General features: G+C 47.5%; 2 protein-coding genes across 2 annotated transcripts in view; both read right to left on the minus strand.

Moving 5' to 3' along the window:
* Positions 1 to 2,598: 2,598 nt before the first annotated feature.
* On the minus strand, positions 2,599 to 14,233 carry LOC128725209 (guanine nucleotide-binding protein subunit alpha homolog). Its single transcript, XM_053818934.1, has 6 exons — positions 14,048 to 14,233; positions 8,298 to 8,436; positions 7,995 to 8,203; positions 3,259 to 3,390; positions 3,042 to 3,181; positions 2,599 to 2,956 (listed from the first exon to the last, which is right to left on the minus strand). The coding sequence occupies exons 1-6, from the start codon at positions 14,231 to 14,233 to the stop codon at positions 2,599 to 2,601; spliced, it is 1,164 nt and encodes a 387-aa protein (XP_053674909.1).
* A 7,514-nt stretch (positions 14,234 to 21,747) lies between these two features.
* LOC128722967 (probable G-protein coupled receptor Mth-like 1) overlaps positions 21,748 to 22,305 on the minus strand; it is a 132,513-nt gene continuing 131,955 nt past the window's right edge. The window contains exon 8 of the mRNA XM_053816664.1: positions 21,748 to 21,939. Coding sequence (XP_053672639.1) covers positions 21,748 to 21,939 — 192 coding nt within the window. The remainder of the gene's footprint in view (positions 21,940 to 22,305) is intronic.

Here is a 22,305-nt window from a genome sequence, read left to right on the forward strand (position 1 = left end):
AATCCATTGGGTGTTTGACCCCACGTGGTCCACACCTTGTCAACGAGCCCAAAGAGATTCACAAAAACGAAGGTGGACCACGTGGGGCTCCTCAGAAGGGTGGATAGAAAAACGAAAACAACATTTAAAAACGATTCACCCTCAGACACATCCCTCCATCTCTCTGTTTCGCCGGTCAGCCATCGAAATCGTCTCCTATTGCTACGGGGGTATTTTTGTACACTACTGTAAGAATTGGTACACGCTGGCTTGAGAGATGCCGAAATAGTGGACGAATCGTATCTGCTATTACACGAACGTTGGCGTTTTGGTTTTGTTTAGTTTTTTAGTTCTCTACTCCAACCTACGACGAGCACAAAAACACGTTCGCAAAAGCGAATTTGTATCAAAAGAACGGAAAGCATAGCTGGCATATAAAAATTGGACCAGTCTCGCGGCAGACTCGGCCCTAAAGTCGCTTCGCAAAATGCACATCCGGTTGAGTGCAGTTTGCCCTAAAAAAGGACATGCTCTCAAAAAATGGTTTCGCTGCTGGAGTGTGTGCGTATTACGTTTCCTCCCTTTGCACCGTAAGTCTTTTGCTTCCATCCTGCCTGGTTGTGAATACTTTCAGGACCAGAACCAGATCCAGGCTGGGTATAGTCTTCCAAACGTTGTGGTTGGTGTTGTTCGTGCCGCTTTCGTTGTCTTTTCATCCTTTCGACCCTTCAAGCTTCGATACGGCGGGTATATTCTTCTAACCTAATCGTAGTATTATGTCGCAGATGCAGTTTTGGTTTGCTTGGTTCGTGTTTATGTCGCGCTTATTGCAAGGAATGCTATGTATAATGCTGCTCGGTAGGTAAATGTGCTTCGCGCGTTGTATCCATGTCCGACGACTACGTACATACATTTATATATTGTAAGCGTTAGCTGGCTGACTGTAAAACAAATGAACAAACGAACAAATGCGACATTCTGCTCTAAACAGTACGTTCCCTCGTTTGGTGACTAAATGCTCCCGAAACGCATCGACGCCATTGCTCCGTAATGTGATGATGAATCGGCATAGTGTAATGTGTGGTTCGATATTGCGATATTTACAAGGCGTAACGTGGACGGTGCTAAATCATCTCCGTCCACAATGTTTTGCACTACATTGCGTGCAGAACCGTTGGCCAACCGTATGGCCCTACTTACATTCCTTCTAGCTACGATCTAATGATTTGTCTTTCTTCGAAGTGTATTTTATGCACGGCGAGAGGCTATGCAAGCGATCGCGTCTCTATTTTATATTCTTGTCGGTGTCATTTCCTCCATCCACGTGCGGGTATGCTGACGGGAAAGCAAGGACGAATTGTTGCGGAACAAATGCCAAGATTCACAAGAAGAAATCGCGTTTATGGCACACTCCATATGTTGGCCTCATAGTGTAACGTGAGGTTACTGAACGAAAATAGACATCCGCTTCTCAAGACGTTGCATTCTCGCTCAAACATTCTAACACTCGACCGGAAGCCCGCCCGGTGGAGATATGGCAAAATTGTATGACTAAACCGAGCCGTAGGGAATGACAATGGATTGATTGCAGGAATATTAATGCACACACAATCCGATATTCAGCCCTTGATGTCCCGTCAACACTTCGACACGTGGTCCTTCCGCTGTGGGCGATTTTTCTCCGTTCTTCGTGGATTAATTATTGTATGCTTTTGTTAACCAAAGTGCCAGCTTTTCGACACACACTCGTATTTCGAATGGTTTAACTATTCTTCAGTTGTCCGCGACCCCCTCACCGGTAGATGTGGCTTTATGAGCATGAGTTTAAGATTAAAATTAGTTTTTGGTTTTGATGTGAATTGTTTTTTTTTCTCTTTGCTCCAGATTTTGTGCTAGTTTTGCATCTCGTCGTTTCGCCTTTGTTTGGACGTTTGTTCCCTTCGGTGCGTTACCCAGATCCCTCGATGTTGGTGGATTATACTACGTTTAGATCAGAATTTGAGAAATTCTTTTACACAGACGTTTGAGTTGCCTTTAACTATAGAGAGCTCGTGTACGAGAATGATAATTTAGCCTCCCACCTTCAAGACAAGCTCGGAAAAGGAGTACAATCGCGAACGCAATCATACGTTTATGGCAGTACAGAAGCTGTTGTGTGTGCGCAAATGATGAACCAAATGATATTCAAAATTGATAAATTCCTTTTTAATTAAGTTATAATATTTCAAACGATACTCCTTCTTCCTCTGCTAGTTGTCACCGGAAAATGGTACCGATTCACTGTAGTGGGTATTCCGTGGCCTGGCTAGAAGATGGCCATATCTCCCGGTAATAGAGATACGCCAGCGTGGGGTCACAAAAGAGACACCAGCTTTTCCGCCCGAACAGAGCGACGACAGAAACAAACTAAACCCAAATGAGACACACACTCACTTCCCTACAATTTTCGCTAGGCATATCCCCCGCCGCCGGTGGTCCTTTTACAGGACCGCGTATGCGCGTGTGTGCGTTTGTTGTTGTGTATGGCAAACAGTGGTGGGAAACAAAAAAAAGAAAACAATGTGATGAGGAGAAGAAAAAGGAGATCCTAAAAACTATACGCTCGCGGCGCAGCTACACTCATTGCAGCATCAACGCGGACAGATTGCGGTGCAGGATGGTGTCCTTCACCGAGCTGAAGACGACCTGGATGTTTTGCGTGTCGACCGCGTTGGTGAAGTGGTGGTATATGGGCGTTTTGGTGTTCCGCCGCACGTTCATGAACATCTGCAGGATGAAGTTCTGCACGTCCAGGATCGAGTGCGGGTTGCCGGTGAACTGCGGGTAGTACCAGCGGATGTCCGTGTCCGGGTTTTTCACCTTCTGCTGCAGGAGGTCCGTCTTGTTGAGGAACAGGATGATAGAAATACCCTGGAAGGTGGTATTGTTCACTATCGTGTCGAAGATGTTGCGCGATTCTTCCAAACGATTCGTTTTCCTACGGTTGAGAAAAGGATAAACGTTATTATCCGTTGATGATGACCTTTCCAACCAACTGAGAGAAGCCCTTCGCTGCTACTGACCTATCCTCAGCTAACACCTGATCGAACTCGGAGGTTGATACGAGAAACAGAATCGACGTGACGGAGCAGTCGAAGCATTTGGTCCATTTTTGGCGCTGTGTCCTCTGTCCCCCGACGTCGACGAACACGAATGGAATGTTCTGTGGAAGGGTGACAAAACAAAAACAACATTAGTAAGGCGGGTTTTTGCTTGAACGGCCGTAATGCCGACACTCACCTGTATCCTTATCGTAAACTCAAATACACCTTTAGTTGCTTTGCGACAGTGCAAAATATCACGATGGGTGGGTACGTAATCTAACCTCGATATTCGGTCTAATTCATCTAGGAAATAACTAACAGAATCACTCTGAAAAAAAACGGAAAACAAAGCGAAAAAGCGTGTTAATTAAGTTGCGTCGATTGAGCTGTAACTTAGCACGGGGCTCCAAATGAGGGCTCTTCAAGCGATCGAATGTTATCAAACGCACTCAACGCGACTTACGACCCGAGCTGTTGGGTGCTGCGTTCGAATATCTTAACGTAAATATAATCGCCCAATTAAGGAAAGGTTCGTGGTGGGCAGTGAACAGCGTACGGGAGCCCTAGCAGCCGTTTTCCGTTTTCGCCACAAGCACGACCAACCGTATAATGAACTCCGTTCACACTGGCACCGCAGCATCGAGTCCACCCCAACCTCCTTCCAAGGCGCACGATCTGGGGGGCTAATCTTATGCAAACAATCTGCACTGCCTACCAAGAACATTGCCCTACATTCGCAGAGTGCAACATATCGCGGGGTCGATGGGGGCTGCCGGCCCTTTTCCATCGTTTCTCGACACGCAGCAAAGCGCCAGACCTGCCCTGTTAGCCTGCTGTGTGTGTGTGTGCACTTGTTTCTTGTCCCTCCACCTCAATCCCGTCGGAGAAGTTAGATGTTGGTGCAGAGGCAATGCCACCACCCTCTGTACACCCACCGCTTATCGATAGAAAGGCATCGGAAATATTATAATTTGAATAACACTCTCGCCTTCGATAGTGTCTCGTTTCGTGGCGTGGATTTCTCCGTTGGCTGTTGGAGCATTTTTTGTGACCGTTTTGCGCCCTTTATTGGAGCTCTTTATGGCGCTCCAGCGAGCCCTTCGTCAAACGATATCGAATCGCGTTAAAATTAGCATACTGGCGAAAGTATGATTGAAACGACTAACACTTCACTGCTTCCTAACTGATTTCCCTCTGGCCATGAAAGTGCTTCATTGGCTGCGACAAATGCCACGCTCCCTTCATAACTTTGACGAATCAGATTGATTGTCGAATCACAACAGCTAACCTATTGAACACCGTGACAGACAAACGGTTGCAAATCAACCCTCTTCTGCGGGATGTCATGCTTTCGCTTCTTTGAAAGGCGATAAAATAGATAAATTTACACATTACTTTTACAAAATTGCTCGCGCGAATTAATGCTCATTTTCCGGCATTGAAGCTTACAATAAAATCAAATAGCTAGCTGCAATCAAGTGGACGGCCATCCATCATATGCCCGGTGTGGAGGTTCAAAATCCATTCCCACCCGGTCCCTTCACAGAGCTCGAGTGGGGGATAGGTAATGAAACTAGTTCCACTAAACGGCCCATTTATACACCGTTTAGCTCTCATCCGTCAGCCTGCCGGGACATAAGACCCCATCTCTCACTCGATATGCGATTTGCGAGCTCTGCAGGTGGGTAGCAATGGAAAAGCGCGTTACCAGTCGGGTGGGTAATTGCCACCAACATCAATCTCCCGGAATTCTTGTTCTCCCACACGACACCAGGCTAACAGGCGGCTGCAACGTGGCCACCACGCAATTCAACTGCATTTCTATCAACCCTCGAGTCGACAATCGTTGGCGGCAACCGTTGCCAGTGCTAATGCGCTATTTTGCCATTCCAATATGGTTCAACTGCGCCGTCTCCCTTACGGTGGATTCCATCGTCGAGATGTGGAGGCGCGAATATCCGCACGTCCTAGAGCCAAGTTTACCCGGCTGTCCCGCGAATCGACGCAACACGTTGGCGTGGTGCTTTATTACCATCGAAACACACTCTTACCCGGTGCAGGCTGTTGCCTTTCACGCCTTCAACTCCGCACGCAGCCGCCAGGATCGACAGGTTACATAAAGTCTTAATCTCCGGCTTCTTAGCTTCATTCGCAACAATTCGCGGGAAACCAAACCACGCAAAGGAACCCGCTCTCCGTGCGTGGTGTGGTTGTCATAAATTTAATTAAAATTGAAATTAAATACACGCGCTACAGCCGCGGCCGCAAATAATCCGCTAATGGGGTTCTCTGTATCGCTTTCATAAATTCTGCCATCGACCGTATCTGCCAAGCCCTAAGTTACCCTAACGTAGCTGCAACATTGCCGTCAAGTCAAGAGCATACAATCAGCCGTTGACGCTTTTCGCTTGCGCTTTCGTTTATGTCGCATGTCGAATGCATACACCACAGCGTCTATAATGCAATTCGATTGGTTTCTTGTTTATCAATGTAACAGGCAGGCTTAGGGCACCTTTTGCCAGCTAGTGGCGTGAGAACGTACACGCTGCTGCTGCTGCCATGAATATGATTTCAACTGTCCTCTTAGCTGGCGTTATGAATGGTTTATGATAAAATGCATCGCCTTCCGTTCGTTTGCATCGTTTGCTGTCCGTTTCGTTCAGTTGAGCTTGGAAAAGCAATACCAAATACACACCGAACGCTTGCTCGCTGATTTCGCAATTGAATTCGATCCTTTTGGAGCTCTGACAGGGCCACAACGGTGCTCGGTGGTGGTGGATTACGCAGTGAGCAAGTAAGCAAAGAAAAAATAAACTGAGCCACACTAACGATCCGTTCACTCCCGAGGAGATAGGATCTGGTGGAGTTGCGGAGTCCATACACGATCGTGGTGCCAATAGCAGCATCAGCTAGCTGAAAGTGCGCAGTGCAGTGTTTTGTGATACATTGCGCATGTTTATCACTCTTCCAGCCCGGAGGCACCCCCGGACAGAGAGTGCACCTTCAAACTGCCGTCTTCGGATGCCGTCGAAGGCTGATCGATCGAGAAAAACCAGATTGGCCTCAGCACCTGATCCTCGGTACGTTTCACTCGCTTGTGTGCTCGAAACCATGGAGCGAATGTGTGCGCACTATTTTCATTTAATTAGTGCGCTCCAATCGAAGTGTTAGTTTCGAGATTATTTATTTAATGTCCCTCGGAAAGGAAATCCGTTGGGCGCAAAACTGAATCATAATACTTCTGGCGAAGGAACTATAACAAACTTCGGAGTAAATATTGCGGGCACATCGTGCCAATCATTTTTGTTAGCGAATCATTTCCTCTGCGTGTTATTCTTTGCCCAGCTGACAGGCTGGGCAAACAAATCCGGAAAGAAAGTCTTTCGTCGCACACTGGGTGAATTTTTAGCGAAATTTGTTTGCGCTTCAACTGGCCCCGGAAGCAGGCCAACCTTTGTGATCTTCCATTCTTCAGATTCAAAAGATCAACCTCGATCGTCCGCTCCAATGGCTAGGAGAGTCTGACAAATTGATACGATGTCGGGCTCAAAGAGAAGGAGAAACGTCTCACTTTCTAGGTCAAGGCCTATCCGGCGTGAGCTTCTTCATCATCCGTCAGCGGTGGGATAAAATTTCCCCCCTCACTGAAGATATGTTTCGAATCTACGCGGCATTTCGCGAGAAGCAGCTGCGAAAAAAGAAACATAATCATGTGAGTTATGGGAATATCGCCATGCGGCGGAGCGAAACTCGCGAGAAATTCGATGCACCGATGCTTGGAAGCCGGTTGAGCTCAAACGGTTTGGGGAGATCCGTTCGACCGGTTCCTAAACACCACGTCGTCGTGGAGAATGCCGGTTCGCAGCTGCTTCGAGTCAGGTTGCCTGTACTTAACTATTCGCAAACCGCGGACGTTTAGCAGCTGGGCGGTCGTTTGCCTACGAGCTTCGCCAACTCCCTGTTGAGCGTAAGTTTAACGCAAATTAAAACGTTCATTTAGATTTTGACTGCCTCAGCGTCGGCTCACGGGTGAGCAACAGGTTTTTGTGGGAAAGAAACCATCTGATCGGTGTAGCACTTCAAACGGCGTTTGATAAAGGTGTACAGAAGCGTTCACTAACGGCTCATACAAGTAAAGACAGCATCTCAAAACAAGACCACGAGCAGCTACTTCTACTCAGAGGAAGTCATCAAGACTTCTGGCGGTTCTTGCGTGAGTGACCTTCAATGTGCAATCCGTTAGCCTGCGAGTCGTAAAACTTCGCGCTGTTGCTAATAAAATGTCATTTTTACAACTGCTTAACCTTTGCCTTCTTTGGCGATACACCACGCCTCTATCGCCAAAGCTATACTACACTTCTAATACAATGCTACGAGAGCATGCTAATTTGAGACATCATGGAGGTCCCGCGGATCTATGCTACACCGTACAATGTAAAGGAGTTCAAACCAGTGGAGCTGTCTCCAACAAACGTGTCGCTCAAGATCAAGATCGTAGTCATCACAGTTCGAACGTGACCGGGAGAGTTCTTCCGTGTCTTCATCTTCATCGGTACCTTCGTATGTTATTGCTCATCTTCCACCACTAGATACACTGTATTTTCCCATGTGTCACAGCACGCGTGTCGTGATCCGGCGATTCAAACATTGGCCTCTTATGAGTCTCGTTTTTCCTAGCCGGATATATCGCGGCCTTACGAATATGTTGACATTCGTGAAGTCAACAACGCCAAGCTTTGTGCAGAAGACCAGGATCCAGGACAACAATTAACCGCTTAATCGATCGACTCACAAACAGTACGTGACTTTCTGAGCTGCATTTATTTGACGCGAGTCGTGGAGAGTCTTCAAATGCTTTGTCCCCATCGTAAGAGCGAAAGAGCAGATTTCTCGACCTTCACAAGGTCACAATGAAGAACGCAGGGTACTTACAATTTGGAACTCCCTTCGTCGGTCGTACGCCTTTCGGATGGCGCCATCCGTCCACAAGATGTTGATGATCGGAACGTACTGGTGGAACTGTTCGGCGTCCAACAGGCAGCCGCTGTGAAACATGACCGCTTCGTTCGCGGCCAGCTGCGATGTTGGGTGCTCCCAGGGTATATCTAGCTTATCTCTAGCGTCACACAACACTTGCATGCCTGCGAAAAAGAGAACCGAAAGAAGGAGATCATGAACCGTAATGATTTAGCAATAGTTTGTTGGGCAAAAGCGGTGGACAAACATCACACGTACCTTTGACTATGTTTTGGTAGATCACATGTTGGTATTCTCTAATTAGTTCGGGCTCAAAGTTGATCCCATGGATGATCCGCATCTGCTTCAAAAACGTCGATTTTCCGGATTCGCCTGCGCCCAGCAACAGCAGTTTAACCTTCGAGGTGAAAGAATCAAGCGATGAGTTTAAGGACATTCGTGTCGCCATTCAACGTTCCTCGAATTTCCCAGGTAGAGTGCATTTGCCGTTCATAAAATCGTACAGTCGCTACCCGGCGAGCGTTTGTTCGTTACGGAAAAAAAGGACTTATTGGAACCGGTCGAAGGATATTGGACGCAACATTGCATCCCCGTATGTTGTCGCAAAAATAAAAACTTTATGATACCCAGAAACGTAGACGAAAGCTCAATGACATAAGGCACAGGTAAAACGCCATGCCAACCTTTACAACGAAGGGTTTGAAGACCAAAAGTTTCCCAGCAGGTGTGCACTATCAACTAAGGGCTTTTTATTGCATGCACTTTTTCTATCACTGCGTTACGTATACATGCGGCAGCTTTGCTTTTCCGTATCTCTACTCTCTCGATTAGGCCATTTGGCCACTAAATTAGGTGCCACTAGCGGCTCGTAATGGCTCGAGCAACCTATTTTCTTATCCTGAGTTGGAAATTGATTGGAACATTGAACGAATTTGCCGACACGAGCCACACACGTGCCGTAATTCGACTGGTCAGTCGCATCTCACCTCGTGCGCATGTGAAAGGGTAATCAGATTTTTCAATTAGCTGCAATTCGATGCACCAGCAGTTGGACCGCACGACACGATTGTTGCGCCATTAATCTCGCCTTTTCCCTGGCCCATTAGAAAGGGCTTGCAAGTGCATCTAATGAAACGCCCGCCTTGCCTTGTATGGTGTTGGGCGCCGGGGTCTAGGTTTTACAACCTACATTTAAATCGGAGCTTTTATCACTTTTACACCCCTTTTGGGAGACCTTTAAGGGGGTGATCTATCTCTCGCCTATCTGGCCACCGGGTCGAGTGAAAGTGATGATGCCAGCCAGAGAGAAACAGACCAACTGCTGCAAGCAAGAATGCTTTTATCCAGGCATCCCAGCTGGACATCGGCGCTTTGGAGCCGGCAGTGGAGGTGACCGGCCTTCGTTAACCCACTTTGGGCAACTTGGAAGCGGTCTGTCTTTTGGCTTCTAGATGCCACCGTCAAACGGTCCATTAGCACCTCATCGATCATCCCGTTACCCTTGCGAGTCGGAGCAATTTTGTTGTACCGAACCGCCCGCTTAACATCGTCGTCCTGGGGGGTTGCTACTGGCCCATTATGCACATTCTTTTTACTATATTAAGTGCAGGTGGAAAGACACATATAAGGAGGCACCATCAGTTGGCTCAGCGTTTTCCCTCTTCGAAACATTAACGGAGGAAACGCGCAAGCTAGCTGGTCGGCTTCATAAACAACGGATTGCGGCTTTTCCGAGACGCCACCATGGCTGCGGTCGCCTGTGGCGTTCGCTCGCTTGGACCATAGTAAACAAACCTCACGATGGAAGGCAAGCATGCGTTGCAATGCTCTCAAATGCACCGAGATCCCCAGCCCCGAAAGGCATGTGGGAGCAAATGCAGCCAATAAAAGCGTGGCGGGAAAATATTGTTTTCACTCCAAACGTTGCCTCAGCAAACGAAGTCGGTGCCAGTGTTTCCGAGAGATAGGAAGAAAACTGTGTCGGAAAAGGCAGATGCAGCAGGCTCTAACGCGCGCTCCTTAGGCGCACTGATGAAGGAGTACAAAAAAGCAACAAATATTTTTGCGAAACACACGCACGTTTTCGATGGCAGTGAAACCACGCGAGGACGCCGGATCGAGGCGCCCATCGAAAGGGCCAACGTGAACGCGCATTCCTTCGAGCAAGCCAAGATTCCGATCGCTTGACACAACGCGACCGGGAGCCGGCGTTCTCGAGGCATTTACAACCGAATGTCGGTTGGCACGAGACAGCGTGATCGCGCGGGGAATCTCTCGGTCGATTTGCGCGCGATCACAAGATGTCGTCGGTTGTCGATTGGTGCCAAAGGCCTTTCTGGGTCAGCAGTCACAGCCAGTAGCGCATTTAGCACGGTAGGGAAGCTGCAACAATCGACGATCGTGACGACATGGTGGCGTCGATTTCCTCGGGGTTACTGCGATCGTGGTGGATCGGAGGAGACCCGTCGGATCCGGATGAATCAATAACAATAAATCAGAAATTGTCGGTAGCCCTTTTCGCGGGCCAACGGGGCGAGTAGCTTCCAATTCCGCGACCTTCAGCGCTAATCGCTTTCTCTTCTTCGTGCTTCTTGCTCCGGGATGGAGTGGAGTTTTGAGGTCTCGATTCCACGACAAGAGACACGTCGGAACTCTTCCCGATCGGACAAAGCGAGGATCACAGGCGGATGAACGAGCAAGAGCATCGTAATCTTTCCGCCACTGGCACGAGCTCTAATGGAGGAAATTGAATTTCATCGCCCTACCCTACCCGGTAACGGAACAAAGAGCTGTTTAGAAAGACGTTTGCCATTCAATGATAATCGAAACAACTCCTGACCAGCTACTGCTCTCTTCTTTGTGTGATGTAGTGTTTTTTTTTCTTCTCTCCACCAACAGAGTAATGTTGACAAATGTTACGACGCCGTACAGATGGCGGGAATGGCGACAGAGGAGACTCTGACTTCCCTACTTCACTACGAAGTTCGAAGGAAATCAACTCGCTCATGATCGCGTAAAACCCCTGCGGGCTGTTTGTGGCTCGACGATCGCAGCCGAGTAATTCATCTGTCCAATTAATGTTGTTTACAGGCTCGATCGATAGCAGCCACACCTTGCGAGTGATCTTTCACCTTCGTTCGAAGGGTCCATGGCGCCTCTGGATACGATCTTCTTTGGTAACAGATCGTTCGATAGATTTCCCAAAAATCACAGAACCTGTAGCGGTTTGGGCATCTAGCAACATGGGTGTGAAAGAAGTATTACTGACACTTTCATTTGCTATAGGTCAATGTCGAACATCGCTGCTGCCGGTGTATATTCGCGTCCTATTTGCGGCCTTTTTAGAAGGTTATCGGTCGCGAGTGGAGTGATTGCGTTCAACTCACCCGTTCCGAAAAAAAGGTCATCATCAAATGTTGTGCCTGATAAGCAATGGTTTAGACGATGACAATCCCATGATGATCATCGACACGATTCCTAGCGCCCCTTCATGTCGTAAGTCGAACATCGTCAAATGGTCAAAATGTTTCGCAGTTTCCGGGACGAAGCGAAGATCACCCAGCGGTCTAGGAATGTGGCTCGATCAATCGGCCGGGGATGCTCTCGTAACCTTACCATTTAAAAAGAAACGTGTCCCAAAAATTGGATCGAAAAATATGCGGTTCGAACTGGGGGGGATTTTTTGTTCGAAACACAACACCGGAGGAATTGAATAATTTCGACACGGCACAAACACAGCATGCTGGTGAACATTTGCCGGTGGAGCAAAAAATATAGTTTGGGAATGAATCCACCAAAACATTCCATCTCGCCCAGGCCGGATGCAGGATGTGGAAGACAAACAACGACTGATTGCACTCGAGATTGATTATTTAACCATTTTCTCGATACATTGTTGCCTTTGCCCGAGACTGTAAGACTTGACACGTGGTTCGGACCACATGTTCTTGAAAACGCTAGACGACAATGGCCACGCGGTGAGGGAAAATGCAAGCATTTTCAGCCGTTTCGGTGCGATGGAAAGTGCGTGAAAGCACACACAGAGAATGCGAAAGGAGAAAGAAACAAATCCGTATGAACTGGGCAAAAGAAAAAAGCCAGGCTACACGCTCTCCCGGATAAAGTGACGACCGTGTAGCAGACGCGGCGAAAGTTGACCGCAACAAAACGGAAATGCTTCCACCGGAGGGGGGAGGGGAGTGGGCTTATGCGAAGGGAAAGAAGGGGATTCGAGGGACAAGGTCGTTTTGAGGATGAAACTCGATCGCGCAGCTAGGTGGGATAAAAATTTGAAATGAAACCACCACCCCACGGCGATCGGGGCGTGGATTCTTTTGGTATTTATTTTTGTATTATTTTGTATTGCAAATACAAACACCGCGCCGTTGTGTAGAGCCATTTTTGTCCTGCCCAGCATAAGCATCATCCGACTAAAAATAGCTTCTTGTCCGAGGACGGAGACAAACGTTCATTCGCTCGTAATAATGGCGCTTTTGGGACGGTGAGCTGCTGGTCGTTTGCATAAAATAGAGTAGCAAAGAAACCTCGAAAGTACGAGAAACATTTTGTGACACCGTAGAAGCAGGTATGCGTAGCGATGTATCGAAGTGTAGGGGGTACATCTTCGCGTCTGCAGGAAACGCGTGCACAGACGCACAACGTTGGGTCCGTGTTTTGGTTGGGTTTGTTTATCAACAACGGTTCTAGGAATGCGCAGGAAAACTCCATCGCCACGACGTCGGCTGCCTTTTCGTCGCTTCGACACGAGCTTTGAGGGAAAGGTTTTATCATCAAGAACACGGTGGCATGTGATGAAGTAAAAAAAAAAACAATAATCACCACGATCGAACGACCGGAGGGAATGCCAGGGCAGGCTTCCGTTCCGTTTCGTTCGCGCTATGCTGCCCTAATCGAGCCGAGTCTTTGCGTTATGAAATGTGGCTGCTGGTGGAGTTGCCTGTTCTGCATTACACGCCTCTTAAACGACCGTGTGGGTCTCGGTAGAAGAGGAGGTTGGCGTCGGCGTTGGCCTCGACCATACCACACCACAGTGTCCCTCGGCGACCGTCATTGCCTTTGGCGAAAACCGTAAAAGAAGAGTAAGAAAACACGCACGCCAGCAGCGGATTGGGTGGGTACGAACGAAGCAGGCTGCGCTTTTTTGCATACGCCTACTGACGCGGTCGAGCTTGGTTTGGAGTTTTGGAATTTGCGATGGTGTGATATGGTGCGCAATGTGTGTTGGTGTGCTTAGACACCCCTTGCTGAAAGGTGGGAGCTCCCACATCACGCATTCGATGGAAAATTGCTCGACCCTCCAGCATTAGCGTTGGGGTCTTTCCGGTCAGGTACTCCTTTGGTGAGCTGCATAAAACACACTATCACAACGCCGTCGACGGCACATTTAACACACCCCAACAGGAACCAACGTGTTTCGTCAGGTGATAGGCATTTTTTTTTGTCGTTTGAGCCACTTTATGCATGGCCACGAATCGATCACACAACCACGGCTTACGTCAAACACGGATTCGCCCTCAGGGAAACGCGTACGTCATCCGAATCGAGTGAATCACACCCCTTGGGCCACCAAAACAACCACTTTCGTCTCCACCCCGCCGATCGCACCACACCCGGCTCGCCCCCTTCACGTCATACCCCACACACGATCGTCACGGTTGCACAACAATAACAACACGCATGCACGCGCTTCAACATGATGCATGATCAAGCATTTCCACTTCATCGGTGGCCAATCAGCTGTTTGAGGCCACCACCGATTGATTCGATCGTCACGCGCTTCTCCAGCTAAGGAGGCTGGGAATGATCTATGCTCTGGCTAGACGATGCCGGCAACATCGCCGGGTCGTGATAAATTATCCTGCGGGAGGATATGGCCAGAGCCGGTGGACGGATGAAAGGAAACGCGCTTGCGGGAGGTAACAAGATTTAGGGAGCAAACAAACCGCCCATCCCCCCTCGAATCCTGCCCACACCACACCACGACGTACCTGTCGCCGGAACGCATGTTTATCTTTCTCGAGAAATTTGTCGATTTCGCGCGATTTATAGCGCTGCTCCAGCTCTTCCGGGCTGACGCGGAGCCGCAGCAGATAGCCGAACAGATCGCCGCAGCATCTTGAGCATGATAATTTCGATAAAGTGCTTTCTCTCCGCCTGTTATTCGACGCCGCCATCTTTAAATCTCATCACACCACACGCACACTCGCTCATCGAACAAAGCTATGTGACGCACGCACTTTTTCCAAGCCACTTTTCACATCGTTTGCCGGCCAATTCCACTGCGAGGAGCCGGAAAATGGTTGCATTCGTCACGCGGCACCTTCACGTCACGGTTTCGGCAGGAAACACCCCGGAAAACACGGATTTTTCGCACAAAAACGACCGCAGCAACGCACGCACGACGAAACGGACCTCACGGACGGAAATTTTATGAAAGAATGAAAAGGAAAAAATGTCAAAAGCGACATCCAAGCCTTTCTCGCTCTCTCGCCGCGCCGTGAGAGAGCTGAGGCGGTGTTCATAACAGTGGTAACGCTTATACCACGGTGGGCAAGAGAAAATATGTTTAAACTTTAAGAAATGTTGATCATTTGGTGATACGACGTGCAGTTTGTATTTAACACAGCTCTTTCTGTTTTTAAAACTGCTGTTTTTCATTGAGAAATATTTGTTGTAGAACATTGCATCCAAGTAAGTAAAAGTTTCAATTATTATTATTCGCTCGAATAATGTTACCAAAACTAACCACTGCCTCAGCTCAAAGAGAGCTGAAATTCAAGAGAGTAAACTGAAGTTTGAGTTAACGCACACAAACATGCGGTCTATAGAAATCTACAGTGCAGCGCGTAATAACAGTGCCACATCCATATCAGAGGATCACATTCCAACATTTCAGTGCTTTTATTTTCATTATCATTGATCTATACATTTCATGTGGTTGAGAATACTACATATAACGTGTCGGAATTAAATATTATACCAGTTTCACAAGGTAAGGCAGAGAAAAGTTGGCAAAGTTATGATATCATTAGTATATTTTATTCAGGATGCTTGTGATACTGCAGAGAATCAATCAAATACACGTTTTCTTTTCAATTTTACTACTTTATAGGTGGCATATTTGTTATTTTATTACATCATATTCTGATACGCTGATCACTGTTTCTGCTGAGAAAGTAATGATATCGCAAAATATTCGAAAATTATGAACGACATTTACTTCTAAATAAATCAATTGTGTCAAATTAATACCACCATATTGCACTCCGTGATTTTATTTGCCTAACGAACCCGCAACCCGGTTGACTTCAAAAATCGACGCAGGAGCGCGTACCGTTTCGTCACAAACTTCTAACCAAAAAGCAGCGTTTGTAACAGGAGAACATGCATCCGGGAGGCTACGCTTGATCGATCCCGCTCACGTGTGCAAACATCTCACCGCTCACACCCACTACCAGTTGTGATTAGCGCGTTTCTCTCTGATGGATTTCTCACGTTGTGAGATGCAGCATATCTCCATCGCTCACCGGCTCATCTCACTTGATAAGCCGATCGGTTGTTTCGCTCCCACGGGGGTGTGGTCACCTATTGGACGTTCTGCGCTCCTGTTACTTACGGCAACATTTTTCACTCGCTTCGTTTTTGGTAGCTACCGTCCTCGAGATCATTCGCTTTAGTTTCTTTCTTTCGTTTGGAATTCTTTCGTTTTTTCGGCGGATAGTGTGCGATATCGGACAGTTTGGAGTTCGATCGAGTAATTGTACCTGTGATTTGGAGAAACAACGCGGAAGAAGTACCAAAAACAAGAAGAAGAAACGTAGGAACCATTTATGCTTTTATGTTTATTGGTTCTGGCCGATGCACCGGATGCCACTCGAGCGGCAAAAGGGTGCCTTGGGCGCTTTTTAGCAAGGATTTGCTTTTGTTCGGATGCAGTTTAGCAGGGTTTCGGTTTTTTTGCTACCTCGCCGCTGCAGGTATTGCATGATCGAGGAAACGCTACCCAGGACGGGGCCCATAAAAACCCTTTTCGAATGCGCCTGCCACGTTGCAGCTAGATTTGCATGCACTGCCGCTAAGCCCGCGTAAGCCGGCCGAAGATTTGTTGTCCTTGGGAAATGGGGTTGGGTTCGAGTTTTGTTTTGTTCCTGAAATTTATGGGCCGGGATTTCGAAGGGCCGTTGCCCCTTGAAGTCGGTCAATGCGGTCGTTTTCGTCGTCAAGCCGGTCGAGCCGGTTGAGATCCTCTGGCACACTGGCACAGGCTGTTCGTCCCAATTGTCGCTCGTAAACAGCAAGAATGTGTCGTCTACGTAAGCCAAGCGCCCAACACACCGCTCAATTAATCAATTTGGCACGGTTTGTTGCGGCCTGTGGCGCGACTTTGTGCATAATTGTCCAATAAAGGACACATCCGCTAATCAAAGGCCACGGGCTTGCTGTTACCGTACCAAAACCCATGCCCGTAGAGCCGTTTGGAGGATGTGACGCTCGTCTTAAATTAACCAATAGGAGTTGCTTCCTCAGAGCGTGTGTGAATGGGCGTAGGGCACAAGGGTGACTACCACTATCGGTGAAAATCACGTAACGACACTCGCAACGCCACAAGATGCCGCTGAAAGACGAAAGAAATAAACGATCTCTCAAACGATTGTCATCTAATCGGAAAATCAACTAATGACCATACTTTTAAAGCGATAAAAATCGTCTCTCACGTTCTGCCGCACGATGGCTCATCTTCGCGAAGGTTAGTGGGTCCTTGCGCGTGCAAAAAGCACACACGCACGCGCTCCACGGCAATTTAATTGCAACGTCAAACGATTCGGCTGACGTCGAATGCTGGTTTTTGCGCCGAAGAAACAAAAACATCACAAACACCGTGCCCAGTTCAACATAAAAAAAACCCTTCACATCGTGCCATTGTGGTGCGTTTTTCATACTCAAATACACACACGACACATGATTAGTGGCGTGTATGTTTCAAAGGGCCACAGAAGACTTCCTTTTTTTTCGCTGACTGATTCCTCTTCCTTGTCGGGAGAAAATGCCCCGTCGCGTTCCCAGGATGGCGCCTCCACCGAAAGGCCAGGGCTTCCTGTAGAGATGCGCCATGTGGCGAAGGGCTTGGCAGAGGTGTCGAACACCCCTCAAGGACACCAATTTCACGCTTGAGCAAGCGAAAGAAAGCCACATGAGTCATCACGCGGACCGCTCGGGCTGCACCAACGACAACCTTGACGAAAACTGCAAGCGTATGCAAAATGGCGTTTTCGGCCCTTGTCTCATGTGGCGCACCCCAGTAAACTACCCCACGATCGTGAAGGTCAGTGTGCGTGCCATGTTTGGAGGTTTTGTGTTTTCCCTTTTCGTTGTTGCCCATTGTCCATGCCGTTCGACAGTTGTTGGGCTGAAAACTTCTGGTGTTGTTTCAACACCGCTGCTGTTTCAACGACGCAGTGTTGAACTCCTAGAAAATGGTACGATTTTCCTCTGGCCGTCGGGGAGAAATTATCACACCGAGGCACGTTTCGACGTTATCGGTCAATGAACGTCCACCGGTGCGATATCGACGGTCTCGAATCCGAAATATGGGTCTCGATGGCGCTCGATTAGGGGACAACTCGTTTATCGCCATTACTATCGTTCTTGGAGTAGGAGAGTTGGCTTGGAGGATGATTGACGACGTCATCAACGATCGTTCGAACCTTCGGGGGTTATGATGAGGCATTGTGATTGATACTTGATGATCAATTCCATTGAATGAATGCCAGTTTGTCATCCAAGCGGGAGTGATCGATGACGATCAAGGAGTGGATGCCTAGCTTGTTAGGGTGCAGGTAGTGCAGGAGATTAATAGAGCCAGAAAAATGGCGTTATTACAACCAACTTGCTAGCGAGGCTAGATGTTGATTATTGGAAGGTCCCTCAATAGAGCTAGAAAGGGGTTGGAAATACTACTCCGGAACCAATACACAGAAGCATTCCTGGCTGTTATTATGCTAATTGTACGGTGTCGCGCAAGTACCAAGAGCCAACTCCCCATCATCGTCACCGGCGTCTTATGTCATGCGACGTAATCTTTGGAGCCGCCCGGTTGGGGCGGATGCATAATTATCCATCGGCAAACGCACACGCCACGACCACGCCAGCTAGCGAGAGTGTGTTGGCGTGTGAGTGCCCCATTTTTTTCGCCTTCTGCCTTATGCGCTGACAAACGACGACGTCAGCTCAGAAAACCGACCACGTTTTGATCCGGCTGTGGCGCCGTGTCGCCGAAATGGCACGAGTTTGTGCAAAAGCGGCCTGCGAGATGACAAGTTGATTGCGGTTAGCAGTTTATGCTGCGGCATACACACGCCCAATGCCCTGCCCTTTGCTCTCCCAACGCACGTGAAAGATCCGTGTGTTACGCAAAAAAGGCCCGCGAGTCACACTCGCGACAAAGTTCCGGGAAGTGCTCCGTGTTGGCCGGGGTTTTCCCTACGAAGAGACCCTTCAGCACGTTCAATGCATTCGCACTGTGTACTGTTGAAGAGGGGATCATATTTATGATCGAAACATGTCTTGAGAAGCCACGTCTTTAGCAAGTAATTAAGCACACTTTCAGCGATCATTCCCGCACCTACCTTGACACCTTTGTTTCACCGGTTTCGGATGCATTTGAACGCCGTTTTCTTACACCATCCGATTGATTCGATTTATTTTCCAACTACACGCTCCGTTTGATAATAGTTGTATAGAGTTGTATATGTTATTGCGTTTGGATTAGTAACCGTATAAACTGCAATAAGCTCCCACGCTTTCCTCGACCGAATTGTATGTTGTTCTAAAACAGCTCATCTCGTCTAAGCGCTTTGTGTATTTTTTTTCGCTCGTTCTACATAATAGCTTCCTCTTCATTTCGATATCGACGACTATTTAGCGGATCTTCTATGTTTAGCGTTTTTTTTTCTTGTTTCCGCCCTTCGCGGGCTAGAAGGATCATTTTCTTTCGCGATACGGTTCGAACACAACGGACTTTACGCTAAAACACACTCGGTTACATGGGGGTGAGTTCGATCGCACAAAAAATGGTTCTCCTTCTGATTTATCGTTCAGTGAAACGGGTTAACGAAACATTTTCCAGAAGCTCGATCACTATCGGTAAGGGTAAGGGATATATGGGAGCGAAATTTGTTTGTGCGTTTGCGGAAGGTCGTGAAGGTTGAGAGCGGTGCTAATGGCAGGTTGGTGTCAATGTCTACAGAGAGAAAGATAAATGTTAAACAGTTGCGCCGTCTGCGTGAGAATTCTTCATTTCATCTAAAGCGTTTCTAAGTCGTCTGTTTTTATGCAGAAAAACGCACCGTTTCTCGATGCATTTCTATGGTAGATGAATGGGCAAGAGCAGTGCTAAGGAAATGGAGAACAAAGCTTGTAAAATACTGATGATCCTGTTATTGGCCCTCCATCTCGTTTCCAGCACTTCGTTAAATGCAGATGCCAATGTATCGCGCTGGTGCATCGTTCGTTACCCGAGCGAGCTATCGTCTGTGGATTAGCACATCTACCGTGAATTGAATAACTACGATTTTAGCTTAATTGGAGAAGAGATTAATTGATTTGCTCCGTTTCCGTACTGAGCTTTTGTCTATTGTAAACGCTACCGAGAGATGCTGTCGAACATGTTGAAGATTATGGAGTTTGTAAAAGATTCGCTTAATTTTTCGCCTTCCCGGTCTAGCTTTACTGCCTGGTTTCGGGACAATGGCTTCTTATGGTGAAGAGCTATGTACTATTTTATGCAATGAAGAGAATATATCGTCGAGATTACTATTTACAGCTACCGATCAAGTGTGCGTTCGAATTTGTTGGCAATTTAGCAATTGGTTGTTTCAGAAATTGGTGATTTACTTTTACGAATTCCTCATCCGGTGGGCGGTTTTTTTTCGTTCAATTGCTAGTTGCGCTGAGATTAAATCTATTTATTTTTGCTGCTGCCACTACCCACTAAGATCCGATATTCGAGTTCGCGTTTGGCATAAAATTTTGTAAATGCTTCTAAAAAGAACATAAGAGACGTACGATTTTCTCGTCTTCCAAATCGCTAATGCAAGTCCGTGGCTACCTCTAGCACTCTCGTTAGTATTATTGTTAACACGGTTTTATGTATAGCTTAAAAAGGACACGATATCAAATTTCAATTTGCGTTTATAATAGAATTGTTCGCTACATTCGGTTGAAACGATCACGATTAAATTGCACTCGTGGTGGTGAGTGGTCAGTCGTAACAGAGAAACAGATAAACATGTTCGTGCACACTATGCGCACGTTCTAGCCGAACCGTTGCCTTTCCAATACAATCGTTGCGATCTGCTGCAGTTCAAGAGCAGGAAGGAGTCCCGTAAAGGGCTAACATAAAGGAAATTTTATACACTATTTACATAAATACATCCGTAAGTGCGTTAAGTAAATATTACAAGCAAAACATTTCGTAACGAAGGCACCTAGCAGCGTGGCTGGGCTCTGAACAGAAGTAACTTAAACGTAAATAAAGCTCTAAATAATCTTCTACTACAGCTTCGTTTCTTCAACTAACCATTTTTCCCTTCCAGGTTCTGGAAACGGGAGCAATGGGTAACGATAATGGATCGCTTATTTTCAGCTTCCAATAGCAGGCAGGGATTAGCTCAATGATAACTTACTCAAAATACTCAGTTGATAGTATTTGCCAGATAACCACAAGAAATGTACACATAATAATGAATGGCTGAAGCAACGAAATATCAACGCAATGCTGTGTTGGATGCAAAATATACATAAATCAGCTGAGCGGTTCCCTCCTTTCGTTCGCATGCGCTCTCGACTGCTACAGTGCTTATTTGCTCGAATTGCTCGATTGTTTTGGAATTTTCCTTTTTGGCAATAATATACTATTTACGAAAAAGTCGACACATCGATAAACTTCTTATGTTTTTTTCCCTAAACAAGGCAGAACATCCTAGATTAATCGTTCGCTTGCCAGCGTTCGTTCGTCAACGTTCAGTTCACTATACTAAGAATGCGTTCGCTTGAATGGCGCCTCATGGTGCAGCTGAGTAGAGTTGTTGATGAATGAACTATGTTTATTAAATATTACTTATTATCCGTTAGTATACGTTTTGTGAAGGTTTATATACTACGACTACTAGCGATAGAGCGGGAAGAAGAGTCAAAACATCTTTGAGTGTTCGGTACTTCCCTGGGTGTGGTGCTCCACGAGGAATCCTGCGTGGAGCACACAAATACTTCCAGTCTCGATGGGCGCCTCTAAAAGGGGGTCGAAGGGTGCGTGAAGATTGCTGCGATGTTGCCTTTACGCTACGCCAGCGAAGTAAAACATTGTTCCGGCCACCCATGACAGCCAGCGGCGGCTTTCATCGATCAATCGATCGATCGATCGTCGATCACGGCGTGACCATCGTCGACGCGAGGCATCGTCGTCGTCCCTAGATAGTTGTTTGGTGGAGTTTCGTCTGAATGTGCCATCGCAAAATCACCCAGCAGCTAATCGATCGCACCCATTTACCCCTTGCGTCTTAGTGCGTGTGTGTTTATGTGTGTACTGTCGATCGTTCTGTCGATCGATCTATCTTACGGCGTTTCCTGCTGGTGGCGCTTTTCCGAGCTAGACTATGCTAGCCGGGACCGAGATTTCCACCGTCTGCATTCAGCAGACGGTTTCCATCGGCACCCGGTTGGAGGTCGTGGTCGTCGTGTTGTTCGTGCAGGTGTTGTTCGTGATCGATTCGCCCATCGACGGCAAACCATGCGAGGAGCTGGAGTGCTGTGGACCGTTGGTGGTGTTCGTGAACGGCCGACCCGTTTTCGAGTTCCACAGGCGCTTCATGGCGGCCCAGACCTATGCGAGAAATGCAATTTTCCGGGCGCAATGGTAGAGAGAAAGAGAAAGAGAGAGAGAGAATGCGAAAGGAAAGGGTGGTTATAAATTTTGATTTTCCTCGTGAAGCCCTTCATTCCAGGGCCTAATCGTCCTTGGCCAAGCGTGGTTCGATCCACACTCGGTGCCCCCGTGGGAAGCAACGCAGATGGTGTTGAAATTAGAATAATGAATATGAATGGTCAGTCGCTATTTGCGGCGATAGTGCCGCCGGGGCTTTTGCTGGCCAAATTTTGACCCGCAATCCATCGTATCATTCGCCTAACCGCGTGCCCTCGGACTTCAACCAGTGGGCAGGTGCGAATAAGCGAGTGCATTACGTTGTTA

Source organism: Anopheles nili, chromosome 3 (genome assembly GCF_943737925.1).
Source record: "Anopheles nili chromosome 3, idAnoNiliSN_F5_01, whole genome shotgun sequence".
NCBI classification, from domain to species: Eukaryota; Metazoa; Arthropoda; class Insecta; order Diptera; family Culicidae; genus Anopheles; species Anopheles nili.

Excerpts from the sequence above, each read along its gene's own strand:
- LOC128725209 (XM_053818934.1), bottom strand. The coding sequence starts at position 14,233 with ATGGCGGCGTCGAATAACAGGCGGAGAGAAAGCACTTTATCGAAATTA. Across the intron at positions 8,437-14,047 it reads AACATGCGTTCCGGCGACAG|GTTAAACTGCTGTTGCTGGG; the intron begins GTACGTCGTGGT and ends TTCACCTCGAAG. Across the intron at positions 2,957-3,041 it reads CAGGTGTTAGCTGAGGATAG|GAAAACGAATCGTTTGGAAG; the intron begins GTCAGTAGCAGC and ends TCTCAACCGTAG.